Source organism: Dendrobates tinctorius, unplaced genomic scaffold (genome assembly GCF_039654945.1).
Source record: "Dendrobates tinctorius isolate UK_male_01 unplaced genomic scaffold, ASM3965494v1 ptg000293l, whole genome shotgun sequence".
Taxonomy (NCBI): Eukaryota; Metazoa; Chordata; class Amphibia; order Anura; family Dendrobatidae; genus Dendrobates; species Dendrobates tinctorius.
In genome coordinates this window covers 12,465,533-12,486,995 of record NW_027361960.1, presented here as the reverse complement: position 1 = coordinate 12,486,995, position 21,463 = coordinate 12,465,533, and the positions used below count along the sequence as shown (strand labels likewise).

The 21,463-nt window shown below is 40.7% G+C and overlaps 1 protein-coding gene across 2 annotated transcripts in view; it reads left to right on the top strand.

Annotated features, from left to right (window-relative positions):
• TOMM20 (translocase of outer mitochondrial membrane 20) overlaps nt 1–18,333 on the top strand; it is a 28,341-nt gene extending 10,008 nt beyond the window's left edge. Inside the window, exons 2-5 of one of the 2 annotated variants that reach the window (XM_073560133.1) lie at nt 1,916–1,968; nt 4,250–4,331; nt 13,351–13,493; nt 18,076–18,333. In XM_073560133.1, coding sequence (XP_073416234.1) covers nt 1,916–1,968; nt 4,250–4,331; nt 13,351–13,493; nt 18,076–18,120 — 323 coding nt within the window. In that variant the 3' untranslated portion in view covers nt 18,121–18,333. The remainder of the gene's footprint in view (nt 1–1,915; nt 1,969–4,249; nt 4,332–13,350; nt 13,494–18,075) is intronic. The other variant, XM_073560134.1, reaches the window with a different exon arrangement.
• The last annotated feature ends 3,130 nt before the right edge of the window (nt 18,334–21,463 follow it).

Genomic DNA, 21,463 nt, shown 5'->3' with positions numbered 1-21,463 from the left:
TTATGGTTGAGTTCTCATATTGTTCTTTGAGCTCCTGCATAGTAGCCTTCTTACAGGCATGGTTATGTTATTTCTGTTACGTTCCTCCTAATGCTTTTGCACAAAACTGGAGAAGGCTGACGCTGTCCAGGGGTGTATACTGCAGAGGAGGAGCCATAGTTAATCTTTTTCAGATTATGCAGTGTCGCCTCCTAGTGGACAGCAGCACAACACCCATGGTTCTGTGTCCCCCAATTAGAGGCTGAGAGATTTTACGGTGAGTACACAAAAATCTCCTTTTTTGGTCGCCGTGACATTACATTAAAATGATCAAAAGAACGTATTTGTATTTGCACAAAAGTGGCATCATTAAAAACGTCAGCCCGGCACGCAAAAAATAAGCCCTAAGATCACGAAAAATGGAGACGCTACGGGCCTCAGAAAATTGCGCTTTTTTTTTTTTTTTTTTTTTTTTTTTTTTAGCAAACTTTGGAATTTTTTTCACCACTTAGATAAGAGAACATAGACATGTTTGGTGTCTATGAACTCGTAATGACCTGGAGAATCATAATGGCAGGTCAGATTTAGCATTTAGTGAGCCTAGCAAAAAAGCCAAGCTAAAAACAAGTGTGGGATTGCACTTTTTTGCAATTTCACCGCACTTGGAATTTTTTTTCCCGTTTTCAAGTACACAACATGGTAAAACCAATGGTGTCATTTCTCGTCCCGCAAAAAATAAGCCCTCACATGGCCATATTGACAGAAAAATAGTTCGGGAAAGAAGGGGAGCGAAAAACGAAAATGAAAAATCGAAAAAAGCTCCGGGAGTGAAGGGGTTAATAGCCTGCGACTCTCCATGGGTATTACCCCCTTCCCGGGCTATAAACATCTGCCCCCAGCCGTTGGACTTCACTCTGCGGGTGATTAAAATTACGCGGGAGCCCACGCAATATTTTTTTTTCATTTTTTTTTTTTTCTTTAAAATTAACAGTTGCCGTCTGGTTACAACGCTCCTGCATAGGCTGGTGACAATGTGCATAGGTTTGTGTTTACTTATCAGTTTAGTAGTTAGTGTGGGTTTCAGAGTGTGAGCAGTATGTGAATGTGTGTGAGCGTCAGCTTGTGAGCATGATACAGCGAGCAGCACCAACTAACAGAATCCTTGCTGCCTGCCATCCTCCGTGACCGTCTACTTGTTAGTATAACTTTGCAGTCACCAACAAAATGGCTCCACAGTGTGTTCCTAAATGTCATCTTCTCTTATCCCTTAGCAAACACCCAGAAGAGGAGGAGTGACATCACACACATGTGAGCAAATTAAGCCCATAATTACTGCAGTGCAGTAATGTGAGCTAGTTGTACACTAGATTTGTGTCAGTAGCTGCTCCCCCTAGTGTTTAAAAGTAGAAATGCCAAACCTTTTAAAATTATTTTTCATATTTTACAAAATTATAAACAAATTATAATATTTGTTAAGAAAAACTTAGCATTAATTATTTATATATTTTCAATTTATGGATTTTTTTTTTTTTTTTTTTTTTGATGGTACCTTCCCTTTAAGCCTTTCTGATTGCGAAACAGCATTTTAGGTGTACTTTAGTCACAGGGACATTTTCACAGGTCCTTATGGGAGAGAGACAAAATTCAATTTGAGTTAACGGTTAGCAACTAGGAGCCCTGACAGAATACAGTGGACGTATAGGGGCGATGATGGACAAATACGTCTTTATTGATTTTCAAATGTTACTGTGATGGAACATTATTACTAGACCAGGCAGTGAAGAAAGAAGACTGGTAAGGTGAGTATTTTTTTTATCTATATTTTTTGAGGGTTTTTTTCCATTACAAAACACATCTTGAGCACTTAAAAAAAACAATTTTGCATCCCATGTAACTTTATGGAGAGTATTCAGCTTTGCTTTATTTTTTTCTACAGAGAGAAGAAAACAGAAACTTGCTAAAGAGCGAGCTGGACAGTCAAGGGTAAAAGTTAGTTTTTCATTTTTATTTACTTTTATACACCTTTTTTAAAGTGGATCTATCACCATATTTCACAATTCAACACTGCATGAACACAATTGCAATAACAAATACTGTGTTTTGTGGACCATAAGATGCACCCCAAATTTTGGGGAGGAAAATGTTTTCTTTAATAAAATGGTGCGTCTTATAGTCCACTTTTACTGTAGTTTACCAGGGAGGAAGGGGGTGGCTGCGATGGAGCGTTGTCCTAGGAGGCAAGGTCACTACTGCAGGAAGCTGGCAGCGGCGGGAGGAATAGAGTGTTGTTGCGGGCCCTGTACTGGAAGGAGTGGGTGTTTGGTGCGAGGTTGAGGCGAACCCTGTGCTTCCGCAAAATGTAAGTGTAGTTCCTGTTCCTACCATTGTTCTCAATGTAGTGGACTTTGGGAAAATGGCCGCCGGAGTCGGCACTCAATGCAGATGAAGATCTCGGGAGACAAGATCTGCCTCCAGAGATATCAATCTGTGGAAGCACTTAATCCAGTGGCTATTTTCTCGAAGTCCACCATAGTGAAAACAATGGTAAATACAAGGATTATACTGACATTCTGTGAAAGCCCATTGCCCGCCACAGCCTTGCGCTGCTTAACACCACCTACTCCCAGCCCGGGGCCCGCAACATCGCTTTACTCCTCCCGCTGGCACCAGCTTCCTGCAGCAGCGACCCTGAATCATGAGACCACGCTTTACCCCCCACCCATTAGCTATATTTGGATTATAAGACACCCTCATTTTGCCGCAAATTTGTCAAGAAAAAGAAAAAGTGTCTTATAATCTGAAAATAGAGTGAGGGTCTTGTATAAATAGCACCTTTACATTGTACAATGACAATGTAGACAATTTTTTGTTCATTGTGTTTCAATAGTCTCATCATTTTCAAGATGACTTCTTGCAGTCAATGACCATTCTAAGTTGGTGTACTTACTCTGAAAATCAATGTTAGAATGGCTGTATAATCTTTTGTGTGCTTACCTTACAATCAGGATTATATAGCCATTGCGTAGAAATTACAAAGTTACATTTTTATGCTTTGTTACCATTGTGGTACTTTGTGATGTGTCTTTGAAATTAATATAAACCGAACTGTATAATCTATTCCAAAACGCGGGTATAAAAATATTTTCGTATTTGCTGAGTTTTTACGTACTTGTGTTTTCCACGCTGTCATCTGTGTGTGTGATCTGATTGGCGGTAATGTTACCACCGGAAAACCATGCCGTTGTCAGATGTTGGCGTGACTGTGATCTGCTGTAAAAAGCTTACCGCGGGTCAGCAGGCATCGACTGATGAGACTACTACTCCCATCAAGCTACGTCTGCTGTCACTGATAACAGTGATAGCAGGTGCCACTGATGGGAGAAGTAGTCTCTTGTAAGCTGACGCCTGTGTTCAAACTTAAAAAATAAATAACATTTAAAATAAATACATATTCAAATAAAAATAAAAAACACATTATACTTGCCTAACACCAAATCCCAGACTCCCTTGTCTTCTATTAAAAATCTAAAATAAAAAAACACCCTATCCTGTCAGCCGTAGTCCATGTAATCCAGAGTGGTGATCTCACTTGTAGAACAGTTACATGTAACTGCTCTAACTGGCCGCCGGCTACACACTGACAGGAGCGTCATCGCTCCCGCAGTGTATAGCGCTGAGCTGCAGTGAGAGAGGTCACATGAGTTCATCAGCAGATGAGCTTCGGTGATCTCACGGCACCACCGCTGCATGAGAACTTTCTCAGCTCTACACACTGCAGGAGTGCTTACCTCCTGTGTCAGAGTGCAGCTGTCTGTCATTGAGATTATCTTGTTGGCGGACAGGTGAGGAATATTGTTGTTTAGTATTTTAATTCTGTTACAAAAGACATTGGCTTCAGTGGAATGTGCGATGATGTGAGTATGGTTTAATTTAGATTCAATAAAGGTGTCTGTCATTATTTCAAAATGAAGACTTTTTGCAATAAATGCAATAAATTATCAGTCCAGTAGGCGAAAGAAACATATTTTGTTGAGAAATTATAAAGCTGCTTTCTTCCATGTGTCTTATATTTATTTTTTAAATAAAAATTAAAACCGTTTCTAACACATATTCTTTGAAAAATGATACTGTTGATGTTTATTCTATTATAATTGTTCATTTAGTTGATACATAGACATTTTTATCTTATTGCCTGAAGTGTGAGAATGTTAAGGCTAAATTCCTAATATCCTAATATGTACGATGGCTTTGATTTGTATTTTTCTCGTAGCTGCCTGATCTTAAAGATGCTGAGGCTGTTCAGAAGTTTTTCCTGGAAGAAATTCAGCTTGGGGAGGAGTTGCTTGCACAAGGTTGTAATTTTTATCATGGTCTCATTTATTTTTCATTTTATTAGTGGGGCTGGGGTTACTCAGCCACTGTGGTTGTGATACTGGTCGTGCAGCTAAAGATCGGTCTATACCATTACAATATCGCAGCATAAAGCATGTGAATTTGGTCACATTGCAACCTGCAAGGTATCGTAAGTAGAATGGACCCCTTCTGATATTTTGCAACTTTTTTGTCACGGTTGCAGCACCTTCCTGGTCGCAATGCTACGCTATTGCATTATACTTCAGTTTGGTAGTCGCATACAGCGATTTATGGTCCTGAATAAACCTGTCACAGTCGCTTTGTAGTTTTAGGGCAAATGGTGTTTTAAGGAATATAAGTATACCTAGAAGTTTAAAAATATTGGTAAACATTTCAAGTGATCTTTGCATCTCACCCTCTATCCTATCATATCTTCAATATAACCCAATCTATGTTTTTGTTTTTTTTACCCCCCCTCTGACTTTGAGTTGCACAGGTTTTTTTTGAGTATTAGAGGGGTAGGGTTGAGTGATCTTTTTAAAATTTAGTAATAATTAAACTGTCTTATTTTGTAAAACTAGATATCTGAAATGTTGCTTGACAAATGTCTCTGTATAGCCCCAGCCTTGTTTTTTTTTTTTTGTTTTTTTTTTAATTGTAATTTTTATTCAAAGATTTTTATATTCAACAAAGAACAGACGTGTAAAAAGGAATAAAGATTAGCAGATTACAATGAACACAATAAATCAGCTTTGTGATATAGATGTAACATATATATAAGAAATTTGTATATCACAATAATAACAGACAAAAACAAACATACAAGACATATAATTAGACAGAAGGGAAAGGGGATGAATAAAGGAGTTAGCATTGAAGGGTGAAAGGAGATATATGACGTAGTGAATGACGTTCCTAAATATTCAGAAGTACCCAGGTGTTCCTAGGGGGCCAAATGAGGTTGAACCTCTCAACCGTTTCACCATTCAGAGCACTGCGATATAAGAAATTTCTTATATCTTTGATCCTGGTGTATAAGTCATATACAGTGCCTTGTGAAAGTATTTGGCCTCCTGGAACTTTTCAACCTTTTCCCACATATCATGTTTCAAACATAAAGATACCAAATGTTAATTTTTGGTGAAGAATCAACAATAAGTGGAACACAATTGTGAAGTTAATCAAGAAAAGCACATCCAGCCCATGAATGGCAGCGCTTCCCAGGACTCACATGGATGATATTTCATTTTTTTTATTTGATACAACGCGTTTCGGATACCGTGTATATCCTTCATCAGGTATCATAAAAACACAGTACAAATCCTAATAGTATAAAATTCAGTTACACTTATATATAGTAGCAAACTTTTATCCCAGTCTCAGAAACTTGATTTTGGGTGTGGACCAAGTTCAGGAACACACCCACTGATTGATGCAACCTTGACCACATAGATGCAAGAAGAAAAAAAAAAAAGAGGAAAAAAAACCCCAGAAAAAAAAAAGGCCTACGTTCAAACTCTATGATATCATTCAATCCATTTGGATATAATGTTCCCGGACGATATATCCAAAATGTTTCTTTCCGGTTTAAAAGAGCATTCCTATTTGCAACACCAGAGGGTATCTGCTCCACCGGAGTTACTTTTATGTTAAAAATTTTATGTTTAATTATCAGATGCCTTGAGAGACTATGTTTTAAAAAGCCGTTTTTTGCTTTATTTCTGTGACCATTAATGCGGAACCGCAGTGTCTGCACAGTGCGTCCCACATATTGCAAACCACAACTGCATGTGATGACATATACAACAAAATCACTGCTACAGGTGAGTCTTTGTGAAATCTCAAAGATCTCACCAGTACTATTACATTTGATAGTTTTAGCCCCGTGATCTAGGATCCCACAGGTACAACATTTTTTAGAGGTGCATTTAAAAACTTTAAAAACTCCAGTTCCTTGAGAAACACTACTTAAAATTTGATCAGTACTTTTTTTTAATGTTTTTTTTTCCTTTTGAATCCAACTTTTAATTTACTGGGGGCCACCAAATTTTTCAAAGTTTTCCCCCTTCTATGTGTAATCCCTGGTTTATCAGGGAGATGTTTTCCCAAAACAGGGTCACGCTTCAAGATATACCAATATTTTGAAAGCACAGTTCTTATGACTTTATTTCCCCTATTGAATGTTGTCACAAAATTCAATTTCCAGCAATTTGTGAAGTTGAATGAAATGTATTGGTTATTTTAAATTTTTGTGGAAAGTCAAAAACTGAAAAGTGGGGCGTGCAATATTATTCGGCCCCCTTAACTTAACACTTTGTTGCGCCACCTTGTGGTGCAATTACAGCTGCAAATCGCTTGGGTTATGTCTCTATCAGTTTTGTACATCGAGAGATTGAAATTCTTGCCCATTCTTCCTTGGCAAAGAGCTCAAGCTCAGTGAGGTTTGATGGAGATCGTTTGTGAACAGCATTTTTCAGCTCTTTGCACAGATTCTCGATTGGATTCAGGTCTGGACTTTGACTTGGCCATTCTAACACCTGGATACGTTTATTTGTGAACCATTCCATTGTAGATTTTGTCTTATGTTTTGAGATCATTGTCTTGTTGGAAAACAAATCTCCGTCCCAGTCTCTGGTCTTTTGCAGACTTCAACAGGTTTTCTTCAAAAATGGTCCTGTATTTGGCTCCATCCATCTTCCCATCAATTTTAACCATCTTTCCTGTCCCTGCTGAAGAAAAGCAGGCCCAAACCATGATGCTGCCACCACCATGTTTGACAGTGGGGATGGTGTGTTCAGGGTGATGAGCTATGTTTCCTTTACGCCAAACATATCGTTTGGCATTGTTGCCAAAAAGTTTGGTTTTGGTTTCATCTGATCAGAGTACCTTCTTCCACATGTTTGGTGTGTCTCCCAGGTGTCTTGTTGCAAACTTTAAACAACACTTTTTATGGATATCTTTGAGAAATGGCTTTCTTCTTGCCACTCTTCCATAAAGGCCAGATTTGTGCAGCGTACAACTGATTGTTGTCCTATGGACAGTCTGTCCCACCTCAGCTGTAGATCTCTTCAGTTCATCCAGAGTGATTATAGGCCTCTTGGCTGCATCTCTGATCAGTCTTCTCCTTGTTTGAGATTAAAGTTTCGAGGGACGGCCGGGTCTTGGTAGATTTACAGTGGTATGATACTCCTTCCATTTCAATATGATCACTTGCACAGTGCTCCTTGGGATGTTTAAAGTTTTTTAAATCATTTTGCATCCAAATCCGGCTTTAAACTTCTCCATAACAGTATCACGGACCTGCCTGTTGTGTTCCTTGGTCTTCATGATGCTGTCTGTGCTTCAAACAGAACCCTGAGACTATCACAGAGCAGGTGCATTTATACAGAGACTTGATTACACACAGGTGGATTATATTTATCATCATTAGTCATTTAGGACAACATTGGATCATTGAGAGAGCCACAATGAACTTCTGGAGTGAGTTTACTGCACTGAAAGTAAAGGGGCCCGAATGATATTGCACGCCCCACTTTTCAGTTTTTGACTTTCCACAAAAATTTAAAATAACCAATAAATTTCGTTCAACTTCACAATTGTGTTCCACTTGTTGATTCTTCACCAAAAAATTACATTTGGTATCTTTGTTTTAAGCATGATATGTGGGAAAAGGTTGAAAAGTTCCAGGGGGCTGAATACTTTCGCAAGGCACTCTAAAGACTTGGGAGGCTTGTTTCCAGTGCGCAGCTATCGAACATCTTGTGGCTATCAATATAGGTACAAGTCTAATCGTTCTTTTGGATATATTTTGTGAAAAAATATTAAGTAAAAAGTGTTGAGAATCTAATGATAGGTCGAAATCAAAGACCTATTTAATCAAAGTTTGTACATTTTGTCAATGGTCTTGTCAAGGAGTAGTCCCAGAATACATGGAAAATAGATTCTGTTATAACAAGGCACATCTCCACCACAAGGGGTAGATAGATGGATATAATTAATGCAAAATCTGAGGAGCGTGGTATCAGAAGTGGAGGATCTTGTATTGGTTCTCTTTTTAAGTCTTACAAGATGCTGAAATCAGCCTTGTGTTTAACCCCTTCACAACCTTGGATGTGTCCATATGTCCAGGTTGCTAGGTACTTGCCGACCTTGGACTTATGAATACATTCTCTCTATAATGCGGTATCGCCACTGCAGTTACCTTGCTCGCCCAAGGTGCCTGCTGAATCTTACAGCATGACACCGGGAGTCGTCAACATGGGGGTGGAGCCTCCCCTCGCAACTAAGATGGCTGTGATAGACTTTTCAATTTTGAACAGTCAATCACAGTTGTCAGTGTTTCAGGCAACTCTGTGACAATGCCTGAAACACTGATGTCCAGCCTATGATTGGTGCTTTAACAGCACCGACCATAAGCTCGAGCTTAGCAACGGCTGTCTCACCAGGCCCAGCTCTGATTGGTGCGGTCAACGTCAGATGGAACCAATCAGTGCACAGAGGCAATCAGACCTCGGTATGACCGCCTTGCGCTTCCTGATTCTAGCTTCTGATGTTTGCAGAGCGCTCATACTACTATTCTGTCTCCAGCTCTGTGGAGTCGGTATGCTAAAACTTTGACTCCTTGATTTCTATGACTCCGACTTAACTTCACAGCATTAGCTCAGTGCTGAGCATGTATGGTACTTAAAGTGCAGAACAGATTCATCTCAACTAAAAGCCTAGATCAGGAACATAAGACATTTTCATAACTTTCACTGGATTCTTATGAAAAAAATTTACATCACATATTGCAATGAACTATACCCAATTTATTATACATCTTAGGAGTCCATTTTATACCGACTCCACCAAAATGGACTCCAACTCCACAGTCCTGTCAGTCGCGATGTCCTGGGCCTCGTGATGACACAGACTCTTTGAAGCCTGTGCCATCACTGCTGGTGTTGTTAAAAGAAGACATTCCTGATCCTTACCTGATACTTGATCTTTCCTCATCCCGTCTCCCCCTCCCCCTCCCCTCCTTCTGCGCCTTAGTATCAGTACTTTCCCTTTGCACCACCTCCGTGTGTGCGTCCTATAGCCACGGAGCCACTGATCAGACTCGCATCACTGATGGGCACCCGTACTCACTTTTGGCAAGCACCTTTATTTTGTCCTGTGTATTTTTTTTTTTTTCTCATCCCCTTTTTGCACCACATCCGTGCGTGCATCCTGCAGTCATCGAGTGCTCGTCGGTGATGCAGATCATTGATCAGCCTCCAGTTGTGGTGTTTTTGTTTTTTTTTTTTATGAAAAAAATTACAAAATTTTAATTAGCTGATTAGACTAGATTGGGCACAGTAAAAATATACTGTAGTGATAGTAAAGTGGGAAAAAATAATTTTAGATAAGGGACATTAACCCCTTTCTGATCTTGGACGCAATAGTATGTCGAAGGTCAGATCACCGCTTTGAGGGCTCCGGCGGTGAGCCTACATCAAAGCCGGAACATGTCAGCTGTTTTTAACAGCTGACATGTACCCGCAGTAGGCGCAGGTGGAATCTCGATCCACCCGCGCCTATTAACTAGTTAAATCCTGTCAAACGCTGATAGCACGATTTAACCAGCGCTTCTGGCCCCCGGGCCGGAAATGCGCACATCGCCGACCCCTGTCACGTGATCGGGTGTCAGCGATGCATTGCCATAACAACCTGAGGTCTCCTAGAGACCTCTATGGTTGTTGATGAGGCATTGCTATGAGCACCACCCGGTGGTCGGCGCTCATAGCAATGCTGTAATTCTGCTACATATAGGCAATCTGCTCATCGCCTATGTGTAGCAGAGCCGATCGAGTTGTGGATGCTTCTAGCCTCCCATGGAGGCTATTGAAGCATGCCAAAATTAAAAAAAAAAAATGTTTTCAAAAATATGGAAAAAATGTAAGAGTTTAAATCACCCCCCTTGTCGCCCCATTCAAAACAATACAACAAAAAAAATCACACATTAGGTATCGCCGTGTTCAGAATCATCCGATCTATCAATAAAAAAAAAGTATTAACCCAACCGCTAAAAGGCGTAGCGAGAAAAAAATCAAAACGCCAGAATTACGTTTTTTTTTGTCGCTGCAACATTGCATTAAAATGCAATAATGGGCGATCAAAAGATCGTATCTGCACATAAATGGTATCCCTAAAAATGACAGCTCTTCCCGTAAAAAATACGCCCTCACCCAAACCCAGATCATGAAGAGTGGAGATGCTACGGGTGTTGGAAAATGGCGCAATTTTTTTTTTTTCTTTTAGCAATTGGAATTTTTTTTCACCACTTAGATAAAAAAGAACCTAGACATGTTTTGTGTCTATGAACATGTAATGACCTGGAGAATCATAATGGCAGGTCAGTGTTAGCATTGTGAACCCAGCAAAAAAGCCAAACAAAAAAATTGTGAGATTGCACTTTTTTTTGCAATTTCACCGCACTTGAAATTTTTTTCCCGTTTGCTAATACATCACATGGTAAAATCAAGTGTCATTCAAAAGTACAACATGTCCTGCAAAAACTAAGCCCTTACGTGGCCATATTGACAGAAAAATAAAGAAGGGGAGCGAAAAATGAAAACGCAAAACCAAAAAAATCTGGGGTTAAAAATATACCATAGTAATTGGCGACCACTACAGTATTTTTTACTGATTTTAGTCAGGGTTAGTGTTGGCGCGGGGAAAAAATAATCACATCCGTGTGTGCGTCATACAGCCATCAAACTCTGTTCGGTGAAGCACTGAACGGCCCCCAGTTGTTGCTTTTTTTTGTGTGTGTGTGTGTGTCAAAAAAATAATACAAAATAAAATTAGTTGATAGAGGACTAAAATAGGGACATTAAAAATATACCATAGTAATCGCCGACTACTACAGTATTTTCTACTGAATAGTCTTTTTTTTTTTCTTACTGACGACTGTTTAGTAAGTTTGTTTTGTAGTTGAACATTTTTATATTTTTTCCTTTCAAGATTTTTTTTTTTGTCTTTTTAAATAATAAAAAAAAAGTTATACAGACAGAGGCAACATTCCGACATTCCGCATGGCTATGACCCGTAAACTATTTGAGGCAATCCACAAATTTTACAACGATAAAGCGCAGTGTCCTCCCCAAAATGACGCCCAATTTTGACCGACTTTTCAAAGTTCGCCCGGTCATTGATCACTTCAGCAACAAGTTTGCTGATGTGTACATTCCCCAAAGGGACATCTGCATGGATGAGTCCTTAATATATTTCAAGGGGAAGCTCAAATTCCGGCAATTTTTCCTGGGAGTGAGTGGGAAAATTGTGTGGGATTTGGTGCACCCACTGCTGGATCAAGGTTATCACCTCCATGTAGATAACTTTTATACCAGCATTCCACTCTTCAAGTCCCTCTCTGCGCGAGCCACCATAGTATACGGTCCTTTCCGCAAAAATTAGAGAGAGCTCCCTAAGTCACTAATTGGGCAGCTGTTGAGAAAGGGTGAGCAGAGCCCAATATAATGACAACATCTGGTGGTCAAGTACAAGGATGTCTGTTTCTTGACCACTATACATGGTGATGGCAGCACCTGTGACTAGGTACCTCTACATCGGTCACCAAACCAGACTGTGTACTGGAGTACAACAAGAACATGGGGTGAGCTGATCTCTCTGGGCAAGTCCTCCAGCTGTAGAGTGCCATGAGAAAAGCCAAGGTATGGTACAGGAAGCTGGCTGTGCACTAGGTAGATTTTAGTGTACAATGCTTTCGTGCTATCACAATGTGCAGACTAGACTGCTACGTTGTACATTCAGTTCCAGGAGGTAGTGATCAAGGCCATAATCTTTGGAGAGATTAGGGTGCTCGTATCGTAGCAGGCCAACATTTCCCTGGTGAGGTCCCTCAAACCACAATGAAAGTAAGGTCACAAAAGAGGTGCTAAGTGTGTTACAGAAGGGAAAAAAGTTTTTTTTTTTTTTTTTTTTCTTCTTTTCCACAGCTCAGAGTTATAAATTTATGTGAAGCACCTGGGGGTTCAAGGTGCTCACCAAACATCTACATAAATTCCTTGGGGTATAGTTTCCAAAATGGGGTCGTGTGTGTGGGGGTTTCACTGTTTAGGCACATTAGGGGCTCTCCAAACGCAACATGGGTTTTTCTCTCGATTTACAGTCAATTTTGCGTTCAAAAAATCAAACAGTGCTTCTTCTCTTCTGAGCCTTGATGTGCGCCCAAATAATAGATTTCCCCCCATATCAGGTATCTGTGTACAAGGGAGAAATTGCACAACAATTTTTGGGGTCCAGTTTTGCCTGTTACCCATGTGAAAAAAAAAAAGTCTAAAGTAAATTTTTTGTGAATAAAAAGTTTGTTTTTTTTTCCAAATTGTTTCAGTTTCTGTGAAGCACTTGAAGGGTTAATATACTTCTTGAATGTGATTTTTGAGCACCTTGAGGGTGCAGTTTTCAGAATGGTGTCACTTTTGGGTATTTTCCGTCATATAAGACCCTTCAAAGTCACTTTAAACGCAATGTAGTCCCCAAAAAAAAAAACTGTGAGTCATCTTTCAGCTCGTATGTAACGTCTTAACAAAAAATATTATGTTTCAAAAATTGCGCTGATGTAAAGTAGATGTGTGAGAAATGTTATTTATTAACTGTTTTGTGTGACACATCTCTCCAGTTTAAGGGCATAAAAATTAAGTTTGAAAATTGCAAAATTTTTGCAAAACTTCCAATTTTCACCAATAAACGCAAGTTATATCAAACAAATTTTACCACTATCATGAAGTACAATATGTCACGAAAAAGCATTCTCCGAATCGGTGGGATCCGTTGAAGCGTTCCAGTTTTATTACTACATGGCTTGGTCATGGGGGTGATGGGGTTAATCTAATTGGTACTTTATTTTGGAACATTTGCATAAAAGTGGTGTTATTTTGCTTTTACTTGTGAATTTGTGGACTTGTGTTTTTATTCTAACGTTGGTGTATTCCAGTATAGGCCAACACTTAATAATTCTACTTTTTTCACTAGGTGACTTTGAAAAAGGAGTTGATCATTTAACAAATGCCATTGCCGTCTGTGGACAACCTCAACAGTTACTTCAGGTTTTGCAGCAGACTTTACCACCACAAGTCTTCCAAATGCTTCTGACCAAATTACCTACAATCAGTCAGGTAAGTACCTTTCTGCTGATATTGAGAATCCATACGCCAGGCATTCTGTCTTTATCCAAGTTACAGATTTTAGGTTATGGATTTTGTTATATATTGAACAACCAAAACATGAAAACCAGGTGAGGTGAATGGCAATGACATGGGAAGTAGAGGGTGAAGTATATTAGGCAGTAGTTGAACAGTCAGTTTTTGAAGTTGATGTGCTGAAAACAAAAATGGGCACGTGTAGATATTTGTGCAACTTTCATATCAGCCAAATTGTGATGTTAAAGTCTGTGTCAGAGTGTCTCCAAAGTGGCTAAAGGAAGGACAACCATAGAATTAAGTATGAATGCACAATCTCAGTGAGGTACATGAGCATCGAAAATAAACCATTCAAGCAGTGGGAGAACGTGGCTTGGCCTGGTCTTATCAGTCATATTTTCTTTTACATGATGTGGATGGCCAGATTGTACTATAGGAAGAAGTAAACCACTGGAAGCAGTGTAAGGTTATATGAACACAGGATTTTCTGCTTCTCTCAGCAGGAAAAGCGCTGTTTAAAATATGCGCTTATTTTGTTGACGTTTTTTTTACATGTGTTTTTGTTACATATTTTTGCCTATTCATTAGTATGGCTGAAATCTGCAGCAAAGAAGCTGAAAGAATTGACATCCTGCAGATTCAAATCTGCTGTAACTCTGTAGTTAAAAAAAAAAAAAAAAAAAAAAATGTGCTTGAGACTTGAGGAATCTTATTCACTTTGGTGGTACCAAGTTTTTCAGTTTTTTTGACAAAACTGTGCATAAAAAATACGATAAATGCAACGTGTGCACAGGCCAGGCAATTTTTTTTTCATTTGTTCAGATACGTATCAAAACGGTACTACAGACCAGGTACACTGCAAGCGATCACCTAATGCAGCAGCCTCTCTATGCAGGATAATGTGCCCTGCACAATGAAGGTGTTTACTTGACCTTCAGATTCTCCACATCTCAGTCCATTTGTGCATCAGTGGGATATGTTAGAGAAAAAAAAAAAAAGAATGCAAGTGATCTGCTGCTAATGTCTTGATGCAAGATACCGTACGACTTTCAGTGATCTTGTGCTTCCAGAATCAGAGATGTTCTATTGGCACAATGAGGTTTTAATGCTATGGCTAGTGTTGAGCATTCCGATACCGCAAGTATCGGGTATCGGCCGATACTTGCTGTATCGGAATTCCGATACCGACTTCCGATATTTTTTCAATATCGGAATTCGGCATCGGAATCGGAAGTTCAGTTGATTGACGGCCTGACGTCATCATGATGCGCGGTGTGTGCGCATCATGATGCGCCGTCATTTCGGGCCTTCCGGGGGTCTCTGCCGGCCTGCCGGGGGGGCTGTGCCGGCCTGCCGGGGGGCTGTGTGGACTGCCCGGGGTCTGTACCGGCCTGCCGGGGGGCTGTGCCGGCCTGCCGGTGGTCTGTGCACCCTGTGGGGGTCTGTACCGGCCTGCCGGGGGGCTGTGCCGGCCTGCCGGGGGGCTGTGCTGATGTCCGGGGGTCTGTGCAAGCATCGTCCGATGGGACTACAAGTCCCATCGGGCGATGCCTGCTACCATGACAGTGATTGACACATTAGCCAATGATGGGACAGTAGTAGTCCCATCATCCGGCTAATGTGTTAAATGTTAAAAAAAAAAAAAAATACTACATACATACTACATGCATGCTACATACATACTACATGCTACATACATACTACATATATACTACATGCATGCTACATACATACTACATATATACTACATACATACTACATACATACTGCATGCTACATACATACTACATACATACTACATGCATGCTACATGCATGCTACATACATACTGCATGCTACATACATACCACATACATACTACATATATACTACATGCATGCTACATACATACTACATGCTACATACATACCACATATATACTACATACATACTACATATATACTGCATGCTACATACATACTACATATATACTACATGCATGCTACATACATACTACATGCTACATACATACTACATATATACTACATGCATGCTACATACATACTACATATATACTACATGCATGCTACATACATACTACATGCTACATGCATGCTACATACATACTACATACATACTACATGCTACATACATACCACATATATACTACATACATACAATACATTCATACAATACATACATAGACATACAGTACATATAACATAGAGTAACATACTTACCAATACTTGTCACATTGTTCCCCGAAGCCATTGTCGTCTACGGAATAAATATTAACATAACAAACCACAAAAATACTCACCCACGATCCGAAGCAGTCCACGAGTGTGTCCCACGACGATCTTGGGTAGAGAACTGCAGCATCAGATGATGCTGCCGTTCTCTACGGGCTGCAGGAATCCAATGACGGAAGGTAGGTATCCTTCCGCACTGTATTCCTCCGCCACTTAAAAAAAAAAGTCCCTAGTCTCACTTTATGCCATTGCTGTGTGGGAAATTCCCACACAGCAATGGCATAAAGTGAGACTAGGGACTTTTTTTTTTTAAGTGGCGGAGGAATACAGTGCGGAAGGATACCTACCTTCCGTCATTGGATTCCTGCAGCCCGTAGAGAACGGCAGCATCATCTGATGCTGCAGTTCTCTACCCAAGATCGTCGTGGGACACACTCGTGGACTGCTTCGGATCGTGGGTGAGTATTTTTGTGGTTTGTTATGTTAATATTTATTCCGTAGACGACAATGGCTTCGGGGAACAATGTGACAAGTATTGGTAAGTATGTTACTCTATGTTATATGTACTGTATGTCTATGTATGTATTGTATGAATGTATTGTATGTATGTAGTATATATGTGGTATGTATGTAGCATGTAGTATGTATGTAGTATGTATGTAGCATGCATGTAGCATGTAGTATGTATGTAGCATGCATGTAGTATATATGTAGTATGTATGTAGCATGCATGTATGTATGTAGCATGTAGTATGTATGTAGCATGTAGTATGTATGTAGTATGTATGTAGCATGTAGTATGTATGTAGTATGTATGTAGTATGTATGTAGTATGTATGTAGTATGTATGTGGTATGTATGTAGCATGCATGTAGTATATATGTAGTATGTATGTAGCATGTATGTAGTATGTAGTATGAATGTAGCATGTATGTAGTATGCATGTTGTATGTATGTATGTAGCATGTAATTTTTTTTTTTTTTTTTTTTTTTTACATTTAACACATTAGCCGGATGATGGGACTACTACTGTCCCATCATTGGCTAATGTGTCAATCACTGTCATGGTAGCAGGCATCGCCCGATGGGACTTGTAGTCCCATCGGACGATGCCTGCACAGCCCCCCGGCAGGCCGGCACAGCCCCCCGGCAGGCCGGCACAGCCCCCCGGCAGGCCGGCACAGCCCCCCGGAGCCTGCACAGACCACCGGCAGGCCGGCACAGCCCCCCGGCAGGCCGGCACAGCCCCCCGGAGCCTGCACAGACCACCGGCAGGCCGGCACAGACCACCGGAGCCTGCACAGACCCCCTGGCAGGCCGGCACAGCCCCCCGAAAGGCCCGTACAGACCCCAGAGAGGCTGTACAAGGGCAGGAAAGGGTTTTTCTTATTCCGATACCGGAAGTCCCATAGACTTGAATGGGACTTCCGGTATCGGAATCGGCGATACCGATACTTTTTTTAAAGATCGGCCGATACCATCCGATACGATACTTTGAAGTATCGGACGGTATCGCTCAACTCTAGCTATGGCTGATCTGTGTATTTTCAGCTACAAAGTGACACGCAGAATTACTGTTGCCATTTATGTAAGATATCCTGACTACAGGGCTGCAGTGGCATATAAATAATTGTGTATTTGGGTTGTGATTTTTTTTTTTTTTACCCAAATGTGTAAAATGGATCTTAACTTATTTAAAGTGTTTTGAAAGTAAACTCAGTACAGTGGAATATAAGAATCTTTGCAATATAGCTTATTAGAGCAATCTGCTTCCTTCTGCACTTACTAGCGACGTCTTCCTCTCCCACTGCCTCTTGAAATTTTCATCTACTATGGGGGAAAAAAAACTGCTCAAATTGTTTTAGCTCAAATAAGACTAATTTCAGGCTCACATGACACAGCCCATTGTAGTCTATGAGAGAGGAGGTGGAGTGAGTAAACAGGCAGGAGACACAGGAAGGTTGTGCTGAGCTCTGTATCAAGCGGTTTACCTCACCCCAGAGCTTGATTCACACCCAGACAGCTCAGGACTGCTGTATATTTCCTCCATGCTGCTGCTTGATTTGAGTGCTAAAATAGCGCAGAAATCTATTTCTGTGTGATGTGTATAGGAGACTTCATACAAGCTAATCCCCTCCCCCCAGCTCAGAGAGGATTGCAAAGAGAGAGCCTGCAGAGGGGAAAACTGGGGAAAATGCAGGATGCAAGTCATATAATGGTCAGATAAATTGTTACTCTTCATATACACATGTGAAAGCTTATTCTAAAAAGTTACATTAAAGTACGGTTATACTAGAAGCAATTATTATTGTTTTTTTGTCTTTTAGAGGATTGGAAGTGCTCAGAGTCTGACTGAAGATGATGTGGAATAAATGTCTGCATAAGTTACTGTAGACAGTTTAGTTGTATTGCATTAAAATTTATTAGTATTGAACATGCCATTACTATAACAGCAAAACAACTGTATTTTATAATTGTTCTGTTACTATGCTTTAGTTACTTTGATGTCCAAACATTTGTACAATAGAAATATTGTTAAACTTGTTTTTGTTTTTTGTTGATATAAAAGGATGATTTGAAACGAACTAGCTTGGCCTGACAAAAAAAAAACAATTTGGTTTACCTTTTACACAATAGTCATTTGTAATATTCTGTACTACATAACAGCACGTCGTTCAATTTGAATATATAACTTGCTATATAATGTGAAAAATCTGTGAATTTGTTTACACTTGCTCCCCCAACCGCTTTTTCCAGCATCTGTTATCTTTCTGTAGGTGTTGGAGAAAATGGTGTACACTTTTTAAAGAAGCACTCCCATTAAAGTTTTAATCCTCTTAATATGGTGCAATCATATCATCACATTACACAGCACTGTGTACTTAAAATTACTAATTTTGCCTTTCTATACCCAGTTATTTTCATTTCTCTGCTCTATACAGGAACAGTCTTTTGTCCCTTCTTGACTCGTACTCCTCTTCAATTCCTGACCAAGCTGCTTCATTCCTCCCCCCTGCCATAGATTTTTGCAGTGACGCAAAACTTGTGCAGAGAAAATTGACCTCCTGTTTCTACATAGAGGTGAGAAAGATTTAACTAGTCCACGCAAACACAAAGTCGTTCTGGCAAACAGAGAGGTTTATTACAGTTCATTAAATCTCCAGCAAGCAAACAAACAGAAAACATCCTCTCTTCCTGCATCAGAGGATGTGACAAAAGTAAGTCTAAACAGTCCATACTGCAAAATAATGCACAACAATTCGGGCTCCGTCATATGGGCTACACTCAATACTTTCTGTCTCTAGCTGAGACTCAACCGCAGTAAACACTTTCCTCCTTCACTTCTAGACACCATGGAGGCAACTCAGCTGCCTTTTATATGAGCTGCATACCCTAAATTGGAGATATGGTAGCAACCAGTCCCACCCAGCTCTTCTAGCTGCTTCTAAAGCCTGGATGCAGAAATCTGGTGTCTTTAATATACATTGCAGCAACGTACCGTATATACTCGAGTATAAGCCGAGGCCCCTAATTTTGCCTAAAAAAACAAAAAAACAAAAAAAACTGGGAAAACTTATTGACTCGAGTATAAGCCGAGGGTGGTGCTGCACAAGGGTTAATAGCGGTCCGAAAAGATGCTCCATAGATAAATACCCCCCATAAAATGCTGCACAAGGGTTTAATGGTGGCCCAAGAAGATGCTCCATAGGTACATACCCCCCATATATTGCTGCACAAGGGTTAATGGTGGCCCAAGAAGATGCTTCATAGGTATATACCCCCCCCATAAAATGCTGCAGAAGGGTTTAATGGTGGCCCAAGAAGATGCTCCATAGCTATATACCCCCCATATATTGCTGCACAAGGGTCAATGCTGGCCCAAGAAGATGCTCCATAGTTAAATCCCCCCATATATTGCTGAACAAGGGTTAATGCTGGCTCAAGAAGATGCTCCATAGATAAATACCCCCCATATATTGCTGCTGCAATTAAAAAAAAAAAAGAAAGAGACATACTCACCTCTCATCGCTGGGGGCCAGGTGCCGATGTCGCCGCTTGCTCACGCCCCCGGCACTGGCAATATTTACCCGTCCCCGCTCCATTGCCGTCCACCGCTGTGTCTCCCGTGTCTCTGCAGTGACGTTCAGCAGAGGGCGCGCACTAACTACGTCATCGTGTCCTCTGCTGAACGTCACAGCCAGAGGACCCGGGACACAGAGCGGTGGACGTCGATGAAACGGGGACAGGTGAATATGGCTCCCCCGTCATACTCACCCCCTCCTGGCGCATGGTCTCTACAGCCCCTCTTCTCCTATGTTCTCGGCGCCGCAGGTCTTCCAGGTTTCAGCGGTCATGTGGTACCGCTCATTAAAGCCATGAATATGTGCATATTCATGACTTTAATGAGCGGTACCACGTGACCTCTGAACGCAGGAAGAGCGGGGGCACCGAAACCATAGGAGAAGAGGGGCTGCAGAGACCGTGCGTCAGGAGGGGGTGAGTATGACGGGGGAGCAATATTCACCTGTTCCCGTTCCAAAATAAGGGCTGAAAATCTCGTCTCATACTCGAGTATATACAGTAATTTTGCTGGAAATTGCTCCCAGGTTTCACATCACTGAGGCTAATCACTTGGTAACACACATCTCCCATCCAGGACCTGTTCAACCGCATTCTAACATTATATACAATGGGTTAAATAAATATTGAAAATGTCACCAATCTAAGTAAATATACACTGCTCAAAAAAAGGAGTTGAAAATCTTTATTCATTACTTAGTGGAATGTGTTGAGAACAACAAAACATAAAAATTATCAATGTAAATCAAAATGCATATCCCACAGAGGTCTGGATTTGGAATAATACTCAAAACCAAAGTAAAAAAAATCAAATTGCAGATTAATTCAACTTCAGTGGAAATGCCTCAAGACAAGGAAATGATGCTCAGTAGTGTGTGTGGCCTCCACGTGCCTTTATGACCTCCATACAACACCTCGGCATGGTCCTGTTGGTGGCGGATGTTTTCTGAGGTATCTCCTAGACCTGGATTGAAGAATCAATCAACTCCTGCACAGTCTATGGTGCAACATGTCATTTATCTGTGACTTTTGCTAGGTTTTGAGTGTGTTTATTTCCCTTTCATCTACTTTGGTTTAATCTCATCCTCCATTCCTCCGGTGTTTACCTCTGTTGTTTATGTGTGTGTATATTTGTATGATTGCTGTTTTCCTTTATCCCTGTTAGTATTACCTTTTTTAGTCTGGTGTATTACGATACACTACTACTCCTCTCCTCTCTGGGTGGGGGAAGGGTACAGACTGAGGGCGGATTCAGGAGCTAAGGCAAGGTAGGTGGCCCCGGCATCTTCACCATCAAAAGTAATCGGAAACAGAACACGCTAAGGCCTTAAGCCTGTTTCACACTTCCGTTTTTGTGTCCGCCAAACGGATCCGTTTCCGTTTTTTTGACGGAAACTGATGCAAACGGATCCGTTTTTAAAAAAAAACGGATCCGTTTTTTTGACGGATCCGCGGTAACCACTAATGGAAGTCTATGGGACAAAAAAAACGGATCCTGCAAAAAAATGGCGGATCCGTTTTTTTACGGAAACCAACGGATTTTGACGGATTTGAAAAAACGGAAGTGTGAAACAGGCCTTAGAGACAGGGAAGGAGCCCCTGGTCCTGGGACACCTGACAACAGAGTCAGGACAT